Source organism: Balaenoptera acutorostrata, chromosome 5 (genome assembly GCF_949987535.1).
Source record: "Balaenoptera acutorostrata chromosome 5, mBalAcu1.1, whole genome shotgun sequence".
Classification (NCBI taxonomy): Eukaryota; Metazoa; Chordata; class Mammalia; order Artiodactyla; family Balaenopteridae; genus Balaenoptera; species Balaenoptera acutorostrata.
Genome location: NC_080068.1, coordinates 50,297,652 through 50,322,044, shown reverse-complemented (window position 1 = coordinate 50,322,044; position 24,393 = coordinate 50,297,652). Strand labels below are relative to the sequence as shown.

At 40.0% G+C, this 24,393-nt stretch overlaps 1 protein-coding gene across 4 annotated transcripts in view; it reads left to right on the top strand.

Annotated features, from left to right (window-relative positions):
• The first annotated feature begins 749 nt into the window (after window positions 1-749).
• The window catches only part of ART3 (ADP-ribosyltransferase 3 (inactive)), a 37,646-nt gene continuing 14,002 nt past the window's right edge, over window positions 750-24,393 (top strand). For all 4 annotated transcript variants that reach the window (XR_449602.3, XR_449601.2, XM_007165564.2 and 1 more), the window contains exons 1-3: window positions 750-859; window positions 2,029-2,106; window positions 7,741-8,452. Coding sequence is in view for 2 of the 4 variants with exons in the window: in XM_007165564.2 (XP_007165626.2) it covers window positions 2,038-2,106; window positions 7,741-8,452 (781 nt within the window). In the remaining 2 variants the exon portion in view is untranslated. The remainder of the gene's footprint in view (window positions 860-2,028; window positions 2,107-7,740; window positions 8,453-24,393) is intronic.

The window sequence follows — 24,393 nt, the reverse complement described above, 5'->3', positions numbered from 1 at the left end:
TTTATGAATAGCGCTACTTTCTAAATATTCTATTAATTAATTTTGATACACATATGCGTGAATTTCCTAGGATATTTCATGGTTTTTTTATCCATAGTCAGTGAATTCTTAAGTATTCTTCAGCACTGCAGTCAATATATTTACTAGGTGTACTTTACTCAAATGAGAGCTATAGTTGTAGATATTACCAAATCCTTCCCTTCTTAGTGTTCTCACTGGGCTTTGCCTATACCTAAGATTTTTAACATGCATTCTGGCTAAGTATGCATATTCATGTCTTTTGTTAGTTTGAGTGCTTTTCAGCTTTATGTTACTTACTTGTGTGTCCCAGCACCTGGCACAGTACCTAAAATATAGTAAGCCTGTTGAGTGAATGGTGATAGCCATCACCATTGCCAGTGATTAACACAGCAAGTCCCCTGAGTTATGTGAACCATTTAGCTAGGGTAAAATCCTTGCTTTAGTCTGACATCTCAGAGTCAAACGGTCAAAGGGTCAAAGGGTTAGGAATGGGAAGTGATCACTCTCTGAGAAGCCCAGAACTGAGGGCTCAGAACTGAACATGCTGTGTGGTTAGAGGGAATTTCTGTGGCTTTACAAGCCTCTTGGAGATTTCATGTGTTAACAGTAATGATTCCAAGGGATAGTCTGGGGGGCAGATATAAATAGCAGAACACAAACGAGGTAATGTGCCACTGCCAAACTATTGCTGGGGATGTTTATAAAAAGAAAAGCATTCCCTTCTCAGCTCTCAGCGTCAGCAGCCTCCTATCCTGAAGACACGCTCACCGCCACTGAGAGAGTGGGGAAACAGTTTGAGACCTAGCATCATTTAAACCTCCACAGGCAGAAAAACCAGGTAAACATTTTGACTTATTTACACTCAGACTATGGAAGTGAAGAATTTTCAAGAAAATCCTGATTCAGAGCTTGCTTGGTACATACTGCCTTGTGACAGTTATCTGTCAAGTATTATTTTCCAAATCTTTTTTTAAAGGGAAGCTTCACATAAAAGCGGCATGTTTGTACTATCTTTTGATATCTTTAAATAAAGATATGCCTCCTGAATAAAGATGGGGATCTGGGGCCAAAGGGAAGACTCTCTTCTTTCCCCTGTGCTGTTCTTCCCCATTTTCAGATGCCATAATATGGTGATTGGTAGGATAAAAAAAGAGATTTCAGTTCAGTTCCAGCCGTGTCAACTTTGTTGTAGGTATGTGGAAGGAACTATAAACCAGTCTTTAATTGAATCAGTTAATGGCTCTGGGACAGCTTCAGCCCTTGACGGCCTCTTTTCCTCCTGTTTACCTGTTCCTGTCTCATGAACTTTGGGATGAATATTGGGCATTCAGCCAATAGAATTACATAATCTTACTAGAATTGCTTCCTACCCAGTTCCTTCTTATTCTCATTCCTGCCTTCAGAAAGTTATGCAAGACACTTGTTTTATCCTTGGCTTCTCTTAAATGTGAATATTTGGGAGAAGCAGACTGCCTCGGATAACCTTCTGGTTTTTACCACTACTGGCCTCCATCCTAGCCAAATGGGCATGACTTGGTTTGCAAAGAGGATCAAAGAATGGATGATATGTGTGGATACTAACTCCTGGAGAATTCTTGGAGACTGGGAGCTAGGGGACCAATTTGAAATGGTTGTTTTTTAGTTTGTGATTTCCTATGTATGCTGAGGGGAGATTTAGAGATAGGAAGAAAAAATGACTACCAATGACTATGGTGGGAGAGACAACATGTCTAAAAGAGAATGGAAATGGACAGATTTAATCTTGAGCAAATTGCTGAAGTTCTCCGAGCTTTGGTTTCTTCATCTGTAGAATGAGGGTGTTAGACCACCAGACAAAGTGTAATGACCCTTCCAGCCATCGGAAATTTATTAATAATCACTTCCTAACCATCATGATACCCACTCTTACCCAGAATGAAAAAATATATATAGTGTGTCATCCTGTTCGACTTCCCTAAACCTTTTTTTTTAAGTCTGCTAAATTGGAATTCTTTCTTTTTAATTTAGAAGAGAAAAATGAAGGTAGGACATTTTGAAGTGGTCACCATGCTGCTGGCACCTATGATTCTAATGGACATCTTCCAGGTAATGTTAGGAATGGGAAGCATGTGGTCACTGGAATGGGAACTCTTGATATAAGGTTGCCTGAGGCATTTGTGTGGGTTGATGATGGAAATGAGAACAGAGAGAGTAGGTAAGTTTTTTACAAGTAGATCTTATCTTTTACACGCTGATACGTGTTAACTGTAGAAAATTGAAAAATTAAAATTAAGCAAAAAGAGGAAAGTAAAAATCATCCACGATCTTCCACCCAGAGGGAAAGACTCAATCTGTTGGTGTGTATTCTTCTCAGCTTTCTTCTGTGTGTTTATGTTTGTAATTTACAAAAATGGATTCACACTATACATAGTATTTTTTTACCTTTTTAAGTTAATATTGTGCTACAGATGTCTGTCCATGGCATCAGATATTCTAAAAATATGTATTTTTCTTTAGATGACACTGCAATGTTTATCTACTTTTTCCATTAAACTATATAGTGACTATTTTCCCACATTCAGTATTCTTTTTTTTTCTGATAGTTTATGATTTTATTTTTTACAATTGAATCTTTAAACATTCTGTATCATATTTTTATGTAAAATATGAGCCAGGTATCTCACTTGATATTTCTCGCCACATTGTTAACTCTCACATCACTACTGAATGAGTATTTGTCCACTGATTTGAAGTATGTTCTTTAAAATGTGTTAAATTCTTAAAATTTTATCCATTTTTAAATTTAATATTCTGATATATTGTTTATAGAATCACTGTATATTTTGTTACCTGGTCTGCAGTGTGACTTTTTAAAAATTGAAGTATAATTCACATATAAAAATATACCATTTTACTTTAAAAATTTTTTTTTTAAATTTATTTATTTTGGCTGTGTTGGGTCTTCGTTGCTGCGCGTGGGCTTTCTCTAGTTGCGGCAAGCGGGGGCTACTCTTTGTTGCGGTGCGCGGGCTTCTCATCATGGTGGCTTCTCTTGTTGCAGAGCACAGGCTCTAGGTGCACGGGCTTCAGTAGTTGCAGCACACGGGCTCAGTAGTTGTGGCTTGTGGGCTCTAGAGTGCAGTCTCAGTAGCTGTGGCGCATGGGCTTAGTTGCTCTGCGGCATGTGGGATCTTCCCGGACCAGGGATCGAATCTGTGCCCCCTGCATTGGCAGGTGGATTCTTTACCGCTGCTCCACCAGGGAAGTCCCCAAAATATACCATTTTAAAGTGTACAGTTCAGTGATTTTCATATATTCACTATGTTGTGCAACCATCACCACTGTCTCATTACAGGACATTCCCATCATGACAAAAAAGAAATCCTGTAGCTATTAGCAGTCAATCCCAATTCCCTCTTCCCTGCATCCCCTGGGATGCACTTTGTCTCTATGGATTTGCATATTCTGGACATTTTATCTGGCCTTTTGTGCGGCTTCTTTTACTTAGCATAACATTTTGAAGGTTCATCCATGTTGCAGTGTATATTAGTACATCCTTCTTTTTTATAGTTTAATAATATTCCATTGCATGGCTATGCCACATTTTTTTTATCCATTCATTAATTGATGGACATTTGGGTTGGCCCCACTTTTTTGTTCTTATGAATGAATAGTCCTGCCACAAACTTTCATGCAAAGGTTTTTGTTTGTGGGAACATATATTTTCAGTTCCCTTGGGTATATACCCAGGAGTAGAATTGCTGGGTCATATGGTGACTCTATGTTTAATATTTTGAGGAAGTGCCCCAAACTTTTCCACAGTGGCTGCACCATTTTAATTACTTATACAGCAGGGTATGAGGGTTCTATTTCTCTACATCCTTGCTGACACTTGCTATTTTCCTTTTTTTTTGGCTGTGTTGGGTCTTCGTTGCTGCGCGCAGGCTTCCTCTAGTTGCAGCGAGCAGGGGCTACTCTTTGTTGCGGTGTGCAGGCTTCTCGTTGCAGTGGCTTCTCTTGTGGTGGAGCACAGGCTGTAGGCACGTGAGCTTCGGTAGTTGTGGCATGCAAGCTCAGTAGTTGTGACGCACGGGCTTAGTTGTTCCGAGGTATGTGGGATCTTCCCAGACCAGAGGTTGAACCTGTGTCTCGTGTCTCCTGCCCTGGCAGGTGGATTCTTAACCACTGTGCCACCAGGGAAGTCCCTATTTTCCTTTTTTTCCTTATCTTTATAGCCATCCTAATGGGTGTGAGGTGGTATCTCACTGTGGTTTTGATTTGCCTTTTTAATATTCTTCTGCAACATAAATTTGATGTGTTTGTTTTATGAATGTTTCATAATTTGTTTAACGAATTTCTTTTTTTTTAACCATTTAGGTCATTTTTACATTTTTGTAACAAACTTTTAGTAATTGAATTTCATCCATATAGGCTTTTGTTTCAATGGATAACTCAGAGGAAGAAAATATAATCAGTGTGTTCACCTAGCCTTTGTACCTGTTCCTTGTCCATTCAGTTTCCCCTGAATTGTGGTGGCATTTGTGAGCTTTTTCAGTGCTCAAGGTACTCACTATACAGAACACACAATCAACGGTGGCCTTTGGCCAGAAAGACTTGATGTCTAAAATTAGACATGCAGAGACTGGTTAGAGGCACAGGGGGAAAGACAGGATCATATTGGATCAACCCTTGATATGATGTGAGGAATGTGTGGGGGGGTGGTTTCAGGGTATGATGTCTTATAAGATGTTGAAGTCTTGAAGATAAATTAGGCATTGGTGCCCAAGATGCATTCTGATACATTCTGTGCTGTGGAGCAAAGTGCATTTCTTGGCTAGGAGATGGCAATGATTTCATCTCATGAAGCTCAAATTCCCACTTCAAGAAACTGACCTACAGACCCAGGAGTTCAGGAGTCTCAGTGACTTCCCCAGCAGAATATTCTGTGGCTGGTAATCAAGACCGTTTCTGATGCCAGCACAATTCCTACATTCGTAACACGGTGTTGTGAATTGTCTGCCCAACCTTTCATAAGGGTTGTTATGAGGACAAAATTAAACTCTTTTTTTTAAAAAGTGCTACATAAATGTCAGTGGTCTTCATCATCAGAAACACAACATTTTGGTTAAGAGAACGGACTCTGGAGCCAGATTGCCTGGGTTCAAATATCAATTCCAAACAAGTTAATCTCTCTGTGCCTTAGTTTCCTCATCCTTAAAAAAGGAACTAATAATAGTACCTACCTACCTCACAGGGTTACCATAAAGATTAAATGAATTAATATATATGAACACTTAGTGCTTCACATACAGAAAGCACTCTGGAGAAGTTTGTTAGGCCTTAATGATGAAGTGGCCACAGGGGGTGACTGAGAATGAGAAATCTAAGAAAATTTCACAAATGAATAAGTTGATGGTAGTTGTAGGCAGTAAGATTATAAGTTTGGTCTTGGTCTTAGATTGTTTTGTTTGAAGAGTCTTTGAGCAATTCAAGTGGAGTTATTAAGTAGGCAGTTGCTCTACAGATCTTGCACTTACAGGACAGATCAGAGGTATTTAGATGATAACTGAAACTATGGGTCTTATATAATTGCCTAAGGGTAGAATTGAGAGTTGGAAAATAAGTAGCCTTGAGAAACTCCAGCATTTAATGGCCAACTAGAATATGCTAGATCTGCAAAGGAGTCTAAGAAGAAATGTTTCCTTAGTGAGAGCTGTTTGGATGGAGGAATGGGGGTCGGAAACCGGATTGAAGAGGGCTGGGATATGAGTGGAAATGAAACGGAGATGGCAAAGATAGATGTCTTTTTGAAGAAGTTTGACTATGAGGGGAGAAGAGAGATAGTGAGAAGGAGATAGTGTGGGATGTGGAATCAAGTTATATTTTGCTTTCTTAAGTTGGTTCTCTGCACCGCCTCTTCCTTTCCACACACACACTCACACACTTTAAGAATCATTCACATGGAGCCTGCAACTTTAACAGATCCTGGCTAAGTGCTTCTATAAAGTCTCCAACTGAGGTTGCAACTTATGCAGTCAGTGTACCATACAAGTACAGAGTAGTGGAAAGAGACAATGATATGGAGGGCATTATCCTTTTACTTGCAGAAACCCTTAGATGGTGTCTCTGGGCAGATGTGCTCATCCTGTGTTTTGATCCATAGGCCTGAGCACAGGGTTCTTACTTAGTTCACTTGAACTAAGTGTTTTGCCAGTTGCTATGCTAGATGCTTGGAATTCAGAAGATAAATATGATACATATCGTGCCCTTGAGGAACTTACAGTATAATACAGTCTGCCCTCCATATCCATACATGCATGACCCCGCAGATAGAGAGGGCCCACTGTATTCATTGTACTGTGCCTTTTTTTTTGGCTGTACCACGTGGCATGCGGGATCTTAGTTCCCCGACCAGGGTTCAAACCAGCACCCCTGGTTTGTGCAAGTGCGGAGCCTTAACCACTGGACCGCCGGGGAAGGCTGTACTATGCCAGTTTTATAAGGAACTTGAGCATTTGCGGATTTTGGTGTTTGCGGGGGCTCCTGGAACCAATCCCCCATGGATACTGAGGGAAGACTGTACATATATTCCTATTACGAAATGATAAAAATAACCACAGCTTGTTGAAGGCTTGATACGTGCCAGGCATGGGGCTAAGGACTTTGCATATATTCATTATATCATTTAATCCTCACAACAATCCTGCAATTAAGATATTATTTCCTCACGTTATCCCCATTTTTTAGATGAAAAAAAATTGAAGCTCAGAAATGTCAAGTAACTTTCCCATAAGTAATTAGTACCTAGTTAGTAACAGAAATGGAATTTGAACCCAGATCTATCTGATTCAAAGCTAGTAGTGTTCGTTACACTACACTGCCCTGCTTCTTATGTTATGTGTGTCATTTAAAGATGCTTAGTCCTTTTCCAGTTACTTGTAATGGAAAGACAATTCAAACTAGCTCAGATAAATGGGGAATTTACTGATTCTTATGACTGAAGTAAAATACAGTTTTCAGGTAAAGCTAGACTCAGGCCTTAAGTAATGTTATCAGGGCCTCATCTCTCTCTTCACCTCTCAGCTCTGCAAACCTTCCTTTGTTGGCTTTATTTGTAGACAGGATTCTCCATGGGACTAAATGGGTAACTATTGGCTGCCGCAAGCCAATATTATCCTTAGAGCTTATGGTAATAGGGAAAGAAAGCCTTTTGTTTTTCTGGGAGTGCTCTGGTTTTTAAGCCTGCATCGTTGCTTATCATAGGGGCTGAAGATGCAGAATCAGTCCTAGCCGAACCACACAGACAAGGGGGAGGGGGCAGCCTCAAAGCAAAAGGGGTAATATTTGCCTTTATATATTTATCCTTCATGTAAAGTGTTTCACACAAGATATTTCAAATTCACTCAACAGTCTTGAGTGGTTGAGGAAATCTAGCTAAGAATATTGTTCAAAGCCAGGACTGCCACCCATTTTCTTCAGTTTCACCCTCATTGTTCTTTCCTCCGTACCACAGGGTTCAAACGAATGAGTTGTAGGCATGGTCATTTACTCTTTCGTATAAATATGTGAGAAAAGTTATCATTAGCAGTGGAAGATACTTCCTATGTAAAAACATATACAAAGTTCATTGTAAGCAAGGGAGAGGGTCTTGGCATGAGGGGGTGGATGCGATAAATTGAGAGAAATGATGTACACCAAATGTCTTTATTTCAAGAGTATTAATGTCCTTTTCCTTTGAAGGTACAAGCTGAAATGTTAGATATGGCAGATAATGCATTTGATGACGAATACCTGAAATGCACTGACAGGATGGAAATCAAATATGTTCCCCAATTGCTCAAGGAGGAAAAAGCAAGCCTCCAGCTCTTGGAAGATGTGTGGGAAAATGCAGAAGCCAAGTGGGAAGCTTGGAAGACTCAGCTCTTTCTCCCTGTGGGTTTTAAGGATAACCATGGAATAGCCCTGATGGCATATATTTCTGAAGCTCAAGAGCAAACTTCCTTTTACCATCTGTTCAATGAAGCTGGGAAAATGGCTGGCCAGTCTCGAAAAGATTATGTCTATGGCTTCCAGTTCAAAGCTTTTCATTTTTACCTGACAAAAGCTCTGCAGTTGCTGAGAAGATCTTGTGAGAACAGTTACAAAAATGTGGTGTATAGCGTAAGGCAGACTACTTTATTTACATTTGGAGAACTAAACCAAGTCCGATTTGGCCATTTCACCTTGGCATATTCAACCAAACCTCAAGTTGCTAATGAGCAAGACGTTCTGTTAACCATCAACACATGCTTTGGAATTGCCGTTGAAAAATTTTTTGATAAAGAAAGTGAAAGAATTACTTTAATACCTCTGAATGAGGTTTTTCATGTGTCACAGGATGGGGCTGGCAATAACCTTATCCTTCAAAGCACAAACAAGACCTGCAGCCATTATGAGTGTGCATTTCTAGGTGGTAAGTGTCTCTGTTCTGTCTGTGCTTGTCTGGGAAAGAAGGAGTGGCACTCTTAGGCCCAGGGAGAGGTCAGGAAGAAAATTGGGAGGTTTTAAAAGGAGACAAAACATTGGTGGTCTCTCATCTAGCTCTTTTCATACTGTTAGTTTCTTTTTTTCATAATTTAATTGTATCAAAATAATACATTTACGGTATTATTGAAAGTTAAAAACCCAAAATACTAATATAAGGTAATGGTTCTCAACTAGCAATTTTGCCCACTAAGATCAGTTGACCGTAGCTGGAAACATTTTTAATTGTCACAACTATCTTTAGTTGCTGCTAGCATCTAATGGGTATAGGCCAAGGAACAAAACCTGCCTCACGGCTCTCATTTAACTGGAAGTCTACAGGTGGGCTGTCCAGAGTCGGTACAGGGGCTCAACTACATCATGAGAAACTCAGACTCTCTGTCGTCCACCAATTTTAGCATGTTGGTTTGTTGATTCATGTTTTCAGCGTGACTGTTGGCAGCGGTAGGCATCAATCCATGTTCAAGACAAAAAGAAAGGATAGGAGGATGGCAGCCAAATCTGCCTGTTTAATCAGGAGAGTAAAGAAATTCTGAGTAGACTTCTGATTGCATATCATTGACCAGAACAGCTACTTGATCATCTGTAACTACAAGAAAATCTTGAAAAGAGAATAATTAGCTTTTTCAGACTCTGTCGTGTAGGGAGACAGGGGAGAAGCGAATTAGAAGAATCTGATCACCACCACCCTCCTCAACATTTGTGCATTTCCCCTTCCCATTCTCCCAGTGTAGTAAAGACTGGTACTGTTTTGTTTTTAAGTACTACTTTTATCTGAGTTATTAGTTGTATGATTTTCTGTTTCCTTAGCTTTTTATATCCCATCAATAATTCACCCCCTGCATCCTTAGAGATGTAAATCTCCTCTTAATACATTTAGGTATATCAGATACTCTCTCTTTTTTTTTTTTTTTTCTGGATATACTCCTGGATTCCATCATCTTGCTTTATGAAAATATCCTGAAATCTCTCCTCACTACTATTCTGAGACTTTCTTTTGCTTCTACCCTATGAGAAATCCCCTATATCTTGGATTTCCTTCTCTTTCTTGAATTACTCCTTAGTTTGGAAGGGGTTAAGGATTCTTCAGAAGTTTTCTGAGAAAAGAGACATTGAGGCAAATTTTCTAAGACTTTGTATACCCGAAAAATCTATCTTTGAGACCTTGAATAATAGTTTGTAGATTTGTATTTTTGTCTTGGAAATTATTTTCCTTGGAATTTTGGAGATGTTCCTTCATTGTCTTTTAGTTTCTGATGCTGCTGTTAAAAAGTGTGAAACCATTCTAGTTACTAAAACTTTGAATGAGACTTGTTTTTCCCTCTGGGAGGTTTTAGGATATTTTCTTTATCGCCAGCATTCTGAAATTTTATGGTATTGTGCTTTGGGGTAACCCTTTCTCCTTCCTCTTATGAAAATGGCCTCTTGTTGATCTTCTTCTAGTGCTACTTCTCTGTAATCTACTAAGGGTGGAATGACAACTGTATAACCATGCAGCACTGCCTAATGGTGAACATAACCGTTGATCATTACAGTGCCTCTGAGCTGGGAGGTTGTGAATGAAGTATAAATACCTGGAGGGAAGCCATAGCTTTGGGCATTCTTGAATGTGGTGTGACACACTGAGGTATTCTTCTTGCTGAGTCCTGGAGTATACTCATGGCGTGACTGATATAAGAGATGTTGTCTTCTATGTGTGGCATGAGGCTACTAAGCTAGGATAGTTCCTGCACCCACCTGTGTAACCTTGTTTTCTTGTATTTGAGATGTCATTCTGGGGACTGAAGGACAGCCCTGGACTGCTGTGAGGACTTGCATTGAAGGTGTATCTCTCACGCTACCCTTTAATAGGTATGCTGTATTCCCTGCCTTGCATTCTTCTGCAAAACTGAGTAAACTGGTGAGGGGATGCCTTTTGGAGTCTTATGAGTATGATTGTCTAGCTGAACCCAAAACCATAGCTGCTGGTCAAGCAGAGCGAGTACTGAAGTAGGGCCTTGGAAGTGGGAAAGACTTTTAGACCTTGACTCAAATGTGCCAGCGCATTATGAGATAAAAAAGAACAGGTAGAGAAGTGCTGATGAGACATTATACCTGTGAGATGGAGTGGGGAGGGGAGCTGGTCCACTTTCGATTTAATGGCAGAAGCTATGTGGCCATTGAGATCCCTGGGGCACAAAATTTAAGGATTTTTTCATGCTTAGGGTCGTATACTTGCACAACCTGCACCTGCATGATCCTAAGAGTGAGTGCCTCCTTAAATTTTGCACTCTAAACACCTCATTTGCCTCACCTTAGTCCTGGCCCTGAGTTGGAAGTTAGACCAACTGTTCTCCTTGAGGGGGCAGACGAAGACTGAAGTGAGCAAATTTATGTTGAGAGGAAAAGTGCCCATTTCCCTCACCCAACCATACATTGGACCTGACCAAAAACGAAGCCAGCTGGAGCCAGCCCATACCAGCTCACGGGAGCTGACTCTGGGCGTATATCTCTTGGCAATTCCTCATACATCACGATGGCTTGAAATTGGCCATGGATGAGAGTTATACCATGGACATCAGCAAACACTATAGATCAGAACCCCCATTCTCCACCCCAGAACCTGTTCAATTTTACCAGCACATTATAGCCAGAAACCCAGTTGCAGCTGGGCTGACAAAATGATACCACTTTTGGTGCTTCTAATGCACTCAGCCAGATGCTATTTGTGGAGGCATTGGTTCTGCAGAAACCCTGGCTACGGTAGCTGCAGTAGGCCAGATGAATCACTCGTATCTGGTTGATGAACAGAGGTGGGCAGTGGAGCCCACAGAGTTCATGTTTGTGAGTAGCATTACGATAAACAAAAGGGGTGGAGCCGCTGGGTTGATTCAGAATGAGTCTCAGACCTACATGGGGAAGTGTGTTATGAGCCCAGTGTGAGGAAAGGGGAGGAGAGTGGGCAAACTTCTGCGGGCCTGCCCAGAAAGTCAGGCAGAGGCTACGCAGCAGGTTAATGTTCAAACCAGCCACAAGGGAAAACCTCCGTGGAGGCTCACCTGTACTATTTGTTTGGAGAGCTCTGGCAAAGTCAGGCCACTGCACTTGATTGTGTTGCTTTACCTCTAAACTGGAGTCTGACCAATGTCCTCTGCTGCCATCTGGAGATAACTAATGGGAACTCGGGATCAAAAACACCCTGAAGTGATCATTAAAGCTAGGCTGTTTGAAACACTATGAAGGATAATAACCAGGGGTTTTAAAAGCTCAAGCCAGGAGGATATAATCAGAACCTTGTTCCATTGTGACTGAATATACCTCTGGATGTAAAAAGGCAGCATTTATGAAAGTGATTAAAAAATTATACTGTGCTAAATTTAGTGTGCTAACACAGTCCTGTGCTGTTACTTTAAACTTGCTTGTGATTTTCAAGATAAAAATGTATGTGGGCCTTACAAAAACTAGTTAGCTAAAGAAAATAGTTCAGTTGGTTAGGAAGTGGAGAGGATAATTCCTGGTGGTCAAAGATACTCGTATTAATCCAAGATAATGGGAGTCAGTAGATGGTAACAAAACCCTTGATCCGTCCTTATGGGAAAATTACCACAGGTTAACCTTCTTTTATACTGTTTTTCTAGAAAACTTGATAAAAGTAGAATGTCAGCTGTGTAATCAGGCTACATTCCTCATCGTTTAAAATGACCCCATCTGAAAACTGCACTTGGATTGGGAGGACTATAGATGAATTATAAATACCTGGTAGGAAGCCATAGCTTTGAGATTTCATGCCCCTTACAGTGTAGATGTAATATGATTCATTGGAAGAAAACTTATAAGCAGAGAAATAGTAGAGTATACCTCATCCCCTGAACTCTCATTATTTTACTGAACAGGCTGGTCATAGATCATCTGGTATTTTGGACAGTATTTCCATAGAGAGGGACCAGACTGTATACATGTAAATATATTTTACATATTAATAGAGTCATGGGGGCGGGGAATATCAGTGTTCCCTGACTGCAAAAGTAATCTTGTTAGAAAGCAAGAGCCCCTGAACTCCAGTGGCTGGTGTTAGTCTATTTTGTTGAGCTTACTCAGACCTGCTGAGCCAACTCTCTGCTAAGCCATCAAAAGGGGGAAAGAAGGTGAACCTACAGAGCTATCCAGATTTATTTTTTATAAATTCACCCCTAGCACTTGAGGGCTCATCAAATATAAGTACCTTCATTGGTTCTGATGGACACTCTTTTAGCCTTCCCTGGGAGTAGCGAAGTTGCTGTGTTGTTGTCTGGGATTGGGGATTCAACAAGATTCTGTGTAGATAAACCAGATAGGAAGTGACATATCACATATCCATCACCTCGAGAAATTCACGTTATGAATCAATGCCTGGAACATTTGGAAGGCTGTTCAGACTGTTTATTCCATATTTATAGGAAAAGGGAGAACTCTTCATTACCAACCCCCTCCAGAATTTCACCCACCATACTTGTTCATGCTGATTGTATCAGACAAGGTTTCCAACCAGAGAAACAGAATCAGTTGTAAGGAATTGGCTTACATGATTGTATGGGCTAGCAAGACATGTCTGAAATCCATAGGTCAGGCTGTCAGGAAGGGAAGGCTGGAACTCTTGGGTGTGAGCTGAAGCTGTGTCCACAGGCAGAATTTCTTCTTTTGGGAAGCCTAAGCGCTTAAGGCCTTTCTACTCATTGTATCAGGCCCACCAGATTATCTTGGATAATCTCCCTTATATGAAGGTAACTGATTATAGATTTTAATCCCATCTATAAAATACCTTCAAGGCAACAACTTAGATTAATGTTTGATTGAATAACTAGGGACTGTATCCTAGACAAGTTGATACATAAAACTGACCCTCACACCTGTATTAGTTATCCATCACTGCATAACAAATTACTCCAAGATTTGGTGGCTGAAAACAACATTTATTGTCTCATAGTTGCTGTGTCAGGAATCTGGGTTCAGTGTACCTGGGTCTTTTGACTCGGGATCTCTCACTAGGCTGCAGTCATCATAATACTTGACTGGGGAAGATGTACTTCCCAGCTCACTCACATGGTTGATGGCAGGATTCAGTTCCTTGTGGGTTGTTGACTAAGGCCTTAGTTCCTCATGAGCTGTTGGCTGGAGGCCTCCCTTGTTCCTAACTACATAGGCCTCTCCATAGACTGTCTCACAGCATGGCAGCTGTCTTTTCAGGTGTGAAGTCTTACAGGTAAGGCCCCCCATTGAGCCAATAGTTTGGATAAAGTAGTAGGTGAGGCTTTGTACTGTCTAATGTAGAGGTTCTCAGACTTTCTTGCTTCTTGGTGTCCTTAGTGTTGTCATAATTTTTTTCAGAGTGTCCCTAGGCTAAAATAAATGCCTAAGAATTCCATTTATTAAGTAAACTCAAACCACTCAATAAGTATTTATGTCCTAATATCTTAGTAGCTGTTCTTTAAGAAGTAATATATATAAAAAGTTTTAAGAACTATTATTTCATTTTTAACCACAGTGACTTGCTAATGGGATGTACGTGCCTGTTGGACACTGACTGCACAGCTTCTCAAACCTTGATATCAGATTAGATACCACCTTATTTCCTGATCCACATTGATTTTTCACATATATTTGCTTTTTATCACGACACTTGCTAAAAACCCAGCTTTGCAAATATGTGATGTTATCGAACAGAATGTAACGTAACTTTGAAACTGTGTTCTATCTAAAGCTAGTAGTTCATGCAGTGTCTGAAAGGTATCAAGTCGGGCTGTGTTTGTCTTGAAATTTTAAAATATCCCTTGGTACCCCTGTGAATTTGCTAGAGCGTGCAGGGACACCTCTGCCACTGTTTGGAGACTGCAGGTCTAATGGATGGGCAGCCATTTATTTGCGGAAGTGGCTAAGGCTTTAGGAGCCAGGTTTGGCCCTTAATTGGAGGTAAAATTTCCATGTGACAATGGAACTTTTGGGAGTTTGTCCTGCTTCATGGGAATTTAGTTCAAAGAGAACCCATTGCACAATAAGATATTAGGTTGGAGAGTCATGACTTTTCTTTTAGTGAGACAGTCTGTCTCATTAGGCCCAGTAACAGGCTAGCAGTAGCAGGGCCTACAAAGGGAGGAGTCCTTGTGTCCAAAAGTGCAGTGGCCAACAAATACTGCTGTAGTCTTGTTGCCAGAAATTCCAATCAGCTATGAGTTTGGTCACAGACATCTGTAATTTCTTGAGATCTGAAGGAGATAGGAACTCCTGGGAGGGCTTTATTTACTGTTGTCTGAACTGCTTCCAAGGCTTCTTACTGTAGAGCTTCCCGCTAAAATAACAACTTATAAGGTTTTCCAGTGTGGCTGGTAGGAATAGTCACTATTCTTCATCCTTTGAGTTCTTTCCCTGGCCTTGGGTAGTTTCCTTAGACAAGTATAAACTGATCAGTACTTTGCTGAGTACTGGAAACCCTTTGAAGGTCTCTGGGGGTTCTCTGTGCAGCTCCTTTCTCTTTAGTACTCTGTAAAAACCAAACTATCCTGGTATTTTTCATTGTGGAAAAAGTTTAAACTGCTTAATAGTTATAATACCATGTGAATTTTCTGTTTATTCTTGAGTTATTTTTGATAAGTTACATTTTTCTAGGAATTGTCCATTTGTCTTATATTTCAAATTTATTGGCATAAAGCTAGTCACAGTAATCTCATGTGTTTTTACACCTGCTGAATCCGTGGTTATATTCCCTTTTTCAATCCCTATATATATTAGTGTCCCCCATTTATTTCTGGATCAACCTCTTACCCATTTTTAACCCTCCTACTTTTTTTTTATTGAAGTATAGTTGATTTACAATATTGTGTTAGGTTCAGGTGTACAGCAAAGTGATTCAGTTATATATATATATTTTTTTTCAGTTTATTTTCCATTATAGGTTATACAGGACATTCTGAATATAGTTCCTCATGTTATACAGTAAATCCTTATTGCTTATCTATTTTATATATAGTAGTTTGTATCTGTTAATCGCATATTCCTAATTTATCCCTACCCCCTCCTCCCTTTCCCCTTTGGTAACCATAAGTTTGTTTTCTGTGTCTGTGAATCTGTTTGTTTTGTATATAGATTCATTTGTATTATTTTTTAGTTTCTACATATAAGAGATATTATATAATATTTGTATTTCTCTGTTTGACTTACTTCACTTAGTATGATGTTCTCTAGGTCCATCCATGTTGCCGCAAATGACAATATTTCATTCTTTTTTATGGCTGAGTAATATTCCATTGTGTTTATACATATACATACACGATGGAATATTATATATATAATATATTATAATACATATATGTGGTATATAGATATATATACCACATCTTCTTAAGCCAGTCATCTATTGATGGGCACTTAGGTTGTTTCCACGTCTTGGCTATTCTAAGTAGTGCTGCTGTGAACATTGAGGTGCATGTATCTTTTTTTTTTTAAATTAATTAATTAATTTATTTATTTATTTTTGGCTGTGTTGGGTCTTTGTTTCTGTGCGAGGGCTTTCTCTAGTTGCGGCGAGCGGGGGCCACTCTTCATCGTGGTGCGCGGGCCTCTCACTGTTGCGGCCTCTCTTGTTGCGGAGCACAGGCTCCAGATACGCAGGCTCAGTAGTTGTGGCTCACGGGCCCAGTCACTCCGCAGCATGTGGGATCTTCCCAGACCAGGGCTCGAACCCGTGTCCCCTGCATTAGCAGGCAGATTCTCAACCACTGCACCACCAGGGAAGCCCGCATGTATCTTTTTGAATTAGGGTTTTCATCTTTTCTGGATATATGCTCAGGAGTGGGATTGCTGGATCATATGGTAGCTCTATTTTTAGTTTCTTAAGGAACCTCCATACTGTTTTCCATAGTGGCTGCACCAATTTACATTCCCACCAACAGTGTAGCAGGGTTTCCTTTTCTCTACACTCTCTCCAGCATTTATTGTTTGCAGACTTTTTGATGATAGACATTCTGACAGGTGTGAGGTGATACCTCATTGTAGTTTTGACTTACTTGTCTCTAATAATTATGATGTTGAGCATCTTTTCATGTGCCTGTTGGCCATCTGTATGTCTTCTTTGGAAAAATATCTATTCAAGTTTTCTTTCTATTTTTTGTTTGGATTGTTTGGTTTTTTGCTGTTGAGTTGTATGAGCTGTTTGTATATTTTGGATATTAACTCCTGTCAGTTGCATTCTGTAGGTTGTCTTTTTTGTTGTTGATTGTTTCCTTTGCTGTGCAAAAGCTTTTATGTTTGTTTAGGTCCCATTTGCTTATTTTTGCTTTAATATTTTTCTTTTTTTGCCTTGGGAGACTGATATAAGAAAATACTGCTACAATTTATGTCAGAGAATGTTTTGCCTGTGTTCTCTTCTAGGAATTTTATGGAATTATGTCTTATATTTAAGTCTTTAAACCATTTGAGTTTATTTTTGTATATGCTATGGGAGAGTGTTCTAATTTCATTGATTTTTATGTAGCTGTCCAGCTTTCCCAACACCGCTTGTTGAAGAGACTGTCTTTTCTCCATTGTCTGTTCTTGCCTCCTTTGTTGTAGATTAATTGACTATACGTGTGTTGGTTTATTTCTGGACTCTCTATTCTGTTCCATTGATCTATTTGTTTTTGTGCCAATTCCATGCTATTTTGATTACTGTAGCTTTGTAGTATTGTCTGAAGTCTTGGGAGGGTTATGCCTCCAGCTTTGTTCTTTTTCCTCAGGATTGCTTTGGCAATTCTGGGTCTTCCATGGTTCCATATGAATTTTAGGATTATTAGTTCTAGTATTGTGAAAATGGAATGGATATTTTGATAGGGATTACATTAAATCTGTAGATTGCTTTGGGTAGTATGGCCATTTTAATAATATTAATTTTTCTAATCCAAGAGCATGGGATACCTTTCCATTTCTTTGAATCATCTTCAGTCTCTTTATCAGTGTTTTATAGTTTTCAATGTATAGGTCTTTCACCTTCTTGCTTAAAAGTTTTTCTCCTAGTTTTTTTTTTTTTTTTTGACATGATTTTAAACGGGATTTTTTTTTTTTTTTTTACTTTCTGATATTTCATTGTTAGTGTAAAGAAATACAACAGATTTCTGTATATCAGTCTTATATCCTGCTACCTTGCTGAGTTATTTATTAGTTCTAATAGTTTTTGTGTGGAGTCTTTAGGGTTCTCTATATTATATAGAGTATCATGTCATCTGCAAATAGTGACAGTTTTACCTCTTCCCTTCAAATTTGGATACCTTTCGTTTTTCTTGTCTGATTGCTGTGCTAGGATTTCTAATACTGTGTTGAATAGAAGTGGTGAGAGTGGGCATCCATGTCTTATTCCTGAATTTAGCAGGAAGGCTTTCAGCTTTTTCTGTTGAGTATGATGTTGGCTGTGGGTTTGTTGTAAATGGCTTTTATTGTGTTGAGTTATGTTCCCTCTATACCCACTTTGGTGAGAGTTTTTACTTGAATGGATGTTGAATTTTATCAAATGCTTTTTCTGCATCTGTTGAGATGGTCATGTAGTTTTGTCTTTTCTTTTGTTGATGTGGTGTATCACATTGATTGATTTACTTATTTGAACCATCCTTGTGACCCTGGAATGAATCCAACTTAAACATTCTGCATGACCCATTTTAGGTATTGTTAGATTAGGTTTGCTAATATTTTGTTGAGGATTTTTTATCTATATTCATCAAAGATATTGGCTGGTAATTTTCATTTTTTGTAGTGTTTTTGTCTGGTTTTGGTATCAGGGTGATGGTGGCTTCATAAGAATTTGGGAGCGTTCCCTCCTCTTTAGTCTCTTGGAATAGTTTGAGAAGGATAGGTATAAGTTCTTCTTTATATGTTTGGTAGAATTCCCCAGTGAAGCCGTCCATTCCTAGACTTTTGTTTGCAGGGAATTTTTAAATTACGGATTTTATTTCACTTCTAATGATTGGTTTGTTCAAATTATCTGTTTCTTTTTGACTCAATTTTGGCAGGCTGTTTCTAGAAACTTGTCCATTTCTTCTAGGTTGTCCAATTTGTTGGCATATAACTGTTCATAGTATTCTCTTATGATTTTTTATATTTCTGCACTATTGGTTGTTATTTCTCCTCTTTCATTTCTTATTTTGTTTATTTGGGTCCTCTTTCTTTTCTTCTTGGTGAGCCTGGCTAGAGGTTTGTTGATTTTGTTTGTCTTTTAAAAAAACCAGCTCTTGGTTTTATTGATCTTTTCTATTGTTTTTTATCTCTATTTTTATTTAGTTCCTTTCTGATCTTTATTATTTCCTTCCTTCTGCTGACTTTGGGTTTTGTTTGGTCTTTTTCTAATTCTTTTAGGTGACAGTTTGTTTATTTGAGACTTGTTTCTTAAGGAAGGCCTGTATTGCTATGACCATCTCTCTTAGAACTGCTTTTGCTGTATCCCATAGATTTTGTAAGGCTGTATTTTCATTGTCATTTGTTTCAAGGTGTTCTCTGATTTCCTCTTTGAGTTCATCATCAACCCATTGTTTTTTTTAGTAGCATGTTGTTTAGTCTCCATGTGATCGGTTTCTACCTTTTTTTTCTTTTCGTGGTTGATTTCTAGTTTCATACTGTGGTGGTCAGAAAAGATGCTTGAAATAATTTCTATCCTCTTAAAATTGTTGAGGCTTGTTTTGTGTCCTAGTATGTGGTCTGTTCTAGAGAATGGTCCATGCACCCTTGAAAAGAATGTGTATTCTGGTTTTTTTGGATGTAATGTCCTGTAGATATCAATTAAATCCAACTGGTCTATTGTGTCATTTAGAATCTTTGTTGCCTTATTGATTTCATCTGGAATATCTGTCTATTGATGTCAGTAGAGTGTTAAAGTCTCTTACTATTACTGTATTCCTGTCAGTTTCTCCTTCTATGTCTGTTCATATTTGTTTTATATATCTAGGTGCTTCTATACTGGGTGAATATGTTAATGAGTGTAATATCATCTTCTTGTATTGATCCCTTTATCATTATATAGTGTCCTTCTTTGTTTTTCCTTATGGACTTTGTTTTAGTCTGTCTTGTCTGATATGGATATTGCTACCCCCGCTTTCTTGTTGTTTTCATTTGCATGAAGTACCTTTTTCCATCCCCTCACTTTCAATCTATGTATGTCTTTGCCCTAAAGTGAGTCTCTTGTAAGCAGCATATTGTAGGTTCTTTTTTTTTTTTTTTTTAATCTGCCATTCTGTGTCTTTTGATTGGAGCATTTAGTCCTTTGACATTTAAAGTAATTATTGACAGGTATATATTTATTGCCATTTTAAACCTTGTTTTCCAGGTGATTTTGTAGTTGTTCCCTGTTCATTTCTTCTTCTTTTTGTTTTTCTTTTTGTGGTTTGATGGTTTTCTTTTGTATTATGCTTGAATTGCTTTCTTTTTATTTTTGGTGACTCTATCATACGGTTTTGACTTGTGGTTACCCTTGTTTTCAAGTATGCTAACCCATAACTATATCTACTTGCTTTAGCCTGGTAGTCATATAAGTTCAAACACATTCTAAAAGATCTACAATTTTAATCCCCTCCCCCATATTTCATGATTTTGATGTCCTGTTTTACATCTTAATGTTTACGTTTTTGCTGTTAATTGTAGTTATCACTTTTACAAAAATTTTCTGATTGATTTTTAATCTATATACTGGCTTATTTAAGTGTCTTCAATCCTTTTATACATTTGCTATTCCTATTGTGATTTTCCCTTTCCTATAGATTCTTGATTCTTTTCTATTTAGAGAAGACCTTTCAATATTTCTTTTAGGTTAGGTTTAGTAGTGCTGTATTCTTTTAGTTTTTGCTTGTCTGAGACATCCTTTATCTCTTCTTCTAGCCTAAAGGATAGTCTTGCTGGGTAGAGTATCCTAGGTTGCAGATTTTTCCGTTTCATGACTTTGTTTGACAGTGTTTCTGCAGAGAAATTAGCTAAGAGCTTTATGGGGGTTCCTTTGTAACTGACTCTTTGTTTCTCTTTTGCTACCTTTAGATTCCTCTCTTTATCTTGAACTTTTTCCATTTTAATTATAATATGTCTTGGTGTTGGTCTGTTTAGGTTCATCTTATTTGGGACCCTCTGTGCTTCCTGTACCTAGATATCTGTTTCCTTCTTTAGGTTTGGGAAGGTTTCAGCCATAATTTCTTCAAATACATTTTTTTTTTTTTTGGCCTTGCCATGCAGCTTGTGGGACCTTAAGGTTGGCACGTTTTATATCATCCCATAGACCGCATTTATTGCTTTCATTTTTTTTTTCATTTGTCTTTCTGTCTTTTGTTCTGATTGGGTGATTTCCATTATTCTATCTTCCAGATCACTTATTCGTTCTTCTACATTATTTAGTCTGCTATTCATTGCTTCTAGATTGGTTTTTATCTTGGTAATTGAATTGTTTTTGATTGGCTCCTCTTTATAGTTTCTAGTTCCTTGTTACAGTGATTCTGCATTTCTATCAATAATCGTTCTTAATTCCTTTAGCATTTTTATTACCTCCTTTTTGAACTCAGGGTCAAGTAGAGTGGAGAGGTCTGTTTCATTGTTTGTTCTTTCAGAGGATTTCTCTTGTTTTTTAATTTATTTAAAAAAATTTTTTTATAACTTTAAAAAATTTATTTATTTTATTTATTTATTTTTGGCTGCATTGGGTCTTCATTGCTGCACACAGGCTTTCTCTAGTTTCAGTGAGTGAGGCCTACTCTTCATTGCAGTGTGCGGGCTTCTCAATTTGGTGGCTTCTCTTGTTGCTGAGCATGGGCTCTAGGTGCGTGGGCTTCAGTAGTAGTGGCGCGCTGGCTCAGTAATTGCAGTTTATGGGCTCTAGAGTGCAGGCTCAGTAGTTGTGGCGCACAGACTTAGTTGCTCCGCCGCATGTGGGATCTTCCTGGACCAGGGCTCGAACCTGTGTCCCGTGCGTTAGCAGGCGGATTCTTAACCACTGCGCCACCAGGGAAGCCCCTCTCTTGTTCTTTTAACTGGGAGCAGTTCCTGTGCTTTTTAAATTTTACTTAAATTTATGTCTCTATAAATTTAGGAGAAACAGTTATCTACTGTGGTCTTGAAGGGCTGGTTTTTATGTGGGAGCATTCCTGAGTAGACTGTATGAGTCCAATAATTTTGGTGCAATGGCTGCTTTTGGTATGGATGCTAGCCACATCTTTCCTCAGAGCGTTATCCCCTTAATAGGGCATGTGATTGGTGTTGTGGTGACCAGAGCCTGCACTGGATTTGGGTGGGGCCTCCTCTTTGCTCCATGGAGTCCCATCCCTTTCGTGCCTAGTGCTAGGCTGGTGCTGGGGGCTGGGGTGTTGTGACTGCAGGAATCGAGGTGATTGCGTTGCCACCTGGGACTGGGGCTGCCTCTGTGGTAGGGCTCTCCCAGGACCTGTCTGCCCCAAATCCGGCGCCAAGCTGCTGTGTGAGGTGGGCAGAACTGGAGCCCTTCTGCCGGGAAAGGAACGTCTGAGTACTCCTCACGTGTGATTCTCTGATGCTGCCTCTCACCTACTGTGCACACCAACAGAGTCCACTGCTGGAGCCAAGCCCTGCCATGCACGCTGACAATGAGCTCTGGTTTGGCCCAGATCACACCCCAGGCCCTCTGGGCTGTTTCTGCACAGCTAGACAGAGTCCTCTCCCAGGGTCCGTCTCCCTGAGTTTCAGTGCCTAGCCACTGCACATACTAGCAGCCCCACCTGGCAGGCCTTTCAGGCTGGGAAGTGCAGCAAGGTGGAAGCTGTCAGCACCAGTCTCTCTCCACCCTGATTGCTAGCAAGCCATAGTAAAGGGTCAGGTTAACTGTTGAGGAGGACATTTAGTATCTGAAGAGAGAATTAGTTAAACAGACAGATAAATTTTCTCCTAATTTTTTCAGACTAATCATATAATCATAAAGTGTTCGCTTGGGGGGGCAGAGTCAAGATGGCAGTGTGGGAAGATGCCGAGTTAGGTCTCCCCACGACTAGGGCACCTGCTGGCCGCTGATGGGGGGACCCTGACGGCCAAGGAGATGGGAGGAACCCCCAAGCGAACTGGTAGGATGTGGGGGGACTGAGGGGGGAGGAGAAGTGGAGGCCAGATTGGCGCCCCTGAGGCCAGGGAGATCAGGAGAGGCAGGCGGAGGGGCCCTCCAGGAGGATTGGGAGAGGAGCAGAGGGCAATTGCCCACCCACTCGGGCCCGGGGAGCCTGCTGAGCTCCCAGGCTGGTCCCCTGCCCTCCAAGGCTCCCACCAACCCTGGCCGCATTGGTCTTGAGGGCATAGGAAGGAGGCAGGGGAGATCAGGAGAGGCAGGCTGGAGGGGCCCTTCAGGACCAGAGGAGCGGGAGAGGAGAGGAGGGCATTTGCCCTGCCCACTCGAGCCCAGGAAGCCTGCTGGGCTCCCAGGTGAGGTCCCCTACCCTCTGAGACCAGGGGTGGGGGGCACGCCTGGGCCCCTTCTGTTCCGTTGAGCCTAAGCCCCACCTCCTACAGCCCCCAGGGCCTTTTCCAGCCCTGTGGGTCCTGAGCACTGGCCCCGCCCAGTGCCCAAACCTTGCCCTTGCTTAGGCCCCGCCCTCCAGAGCCAAGATGTTTCCCCCCCCCCTTTTTTTTTCTTTTTTCTTCTTTTCCCTCCTCCCCTCTTTTACTATTGTGGTACTCTTGTACCTTCTGGTTGTTGTTTCATCTATATTTTTATTTTTATATTCTTTCTAACATATCTGTTAGTTTCCTAGTCTAATTTTAGTTTTTACCTTGTTATTGTTCTCTTTTTTTTTTCACCCCACGTGGCTTGCGGGATCTTGGTTCACGAGCTGGGGGTTGGGCGACAGCTCCTGTGGTGGGAGCTCTGAGTCCTAACCACTGGACTAACAGAGAACCTCAGACACCTCAGAGAATATTCATTGGAGTGAGGTCTTATGGATGTCCTCATCTCAGCACCAAGACCCAGCTCCACGCAACAGCCTACAAACTCCAGTGTTGGAAGCCTCAGGCCATACAACCAGTAAGACAGGAACACAATCCCACTCATTAAAAAAAAAAAAGATGGCAAAAAAAAGTCACAGATGAAGGAACAAGGTAAAAACCTACAAGACCAAATAAATGATGAGGAAATAGGCAATCTACCTGAAAAAGAATTCAGAGTAATGATAGTAAAGATGATCCAGAATCTCAGAAATAGAATGGAGGCACGGATTGAGAAAATACAAGAAATGTTTAACAAAGATCTAGAAGAACTAAAGAACAAACAAACAGAGATGAACAACACAGTAACTGAAATGAAAAATACACTAGAAGGAATCAATAACAGAATAACTGAGGCAGAAGAATGAATAAGTGAGCTGGAAGACAAAATGGTGGAAATAACTGCCAAAGAGCAGAATAAAGAAAAAAGAATGAAAAGAACTGAAGACAATCTCAGAGACTTCTGGGATAACACTAAACACACCAACATTCGAATTATAGAGGTCCCAGAAGAAGAAGAGAAAAAGAAAGGGTCTGAGAAAATATTTGAAGAGATTATAGTGGAAAACTTCCCTAACATGGGAAAGGAAATAGTCATCCAAGTCCAGGAAGCACAGAGAGTCCCATACAGGATGAACCCTAGGAGAAGCACACCAAGACACATATTAATCAAACTAGCAAAAATTAAATTCAAAGAAAAAATATTAAAGGCAGCAAGGGAAAAACAAAAAGTAACATACAAAGGAATCCCCATAAGGTTATCAGCTGATTTTTCAGCAGAAACTCTACAGGCCAGAGGGAGTGGCAGGATATACTTAAAGTGATGAGAGAGAAAAACCTACAACCAAGATTACTCTACCCAGCAAGGATCTCATTCAGATTCGAAGGAGAAATCAAAAGCTTCTCAAACAAGCAAAAGCTAAGAGA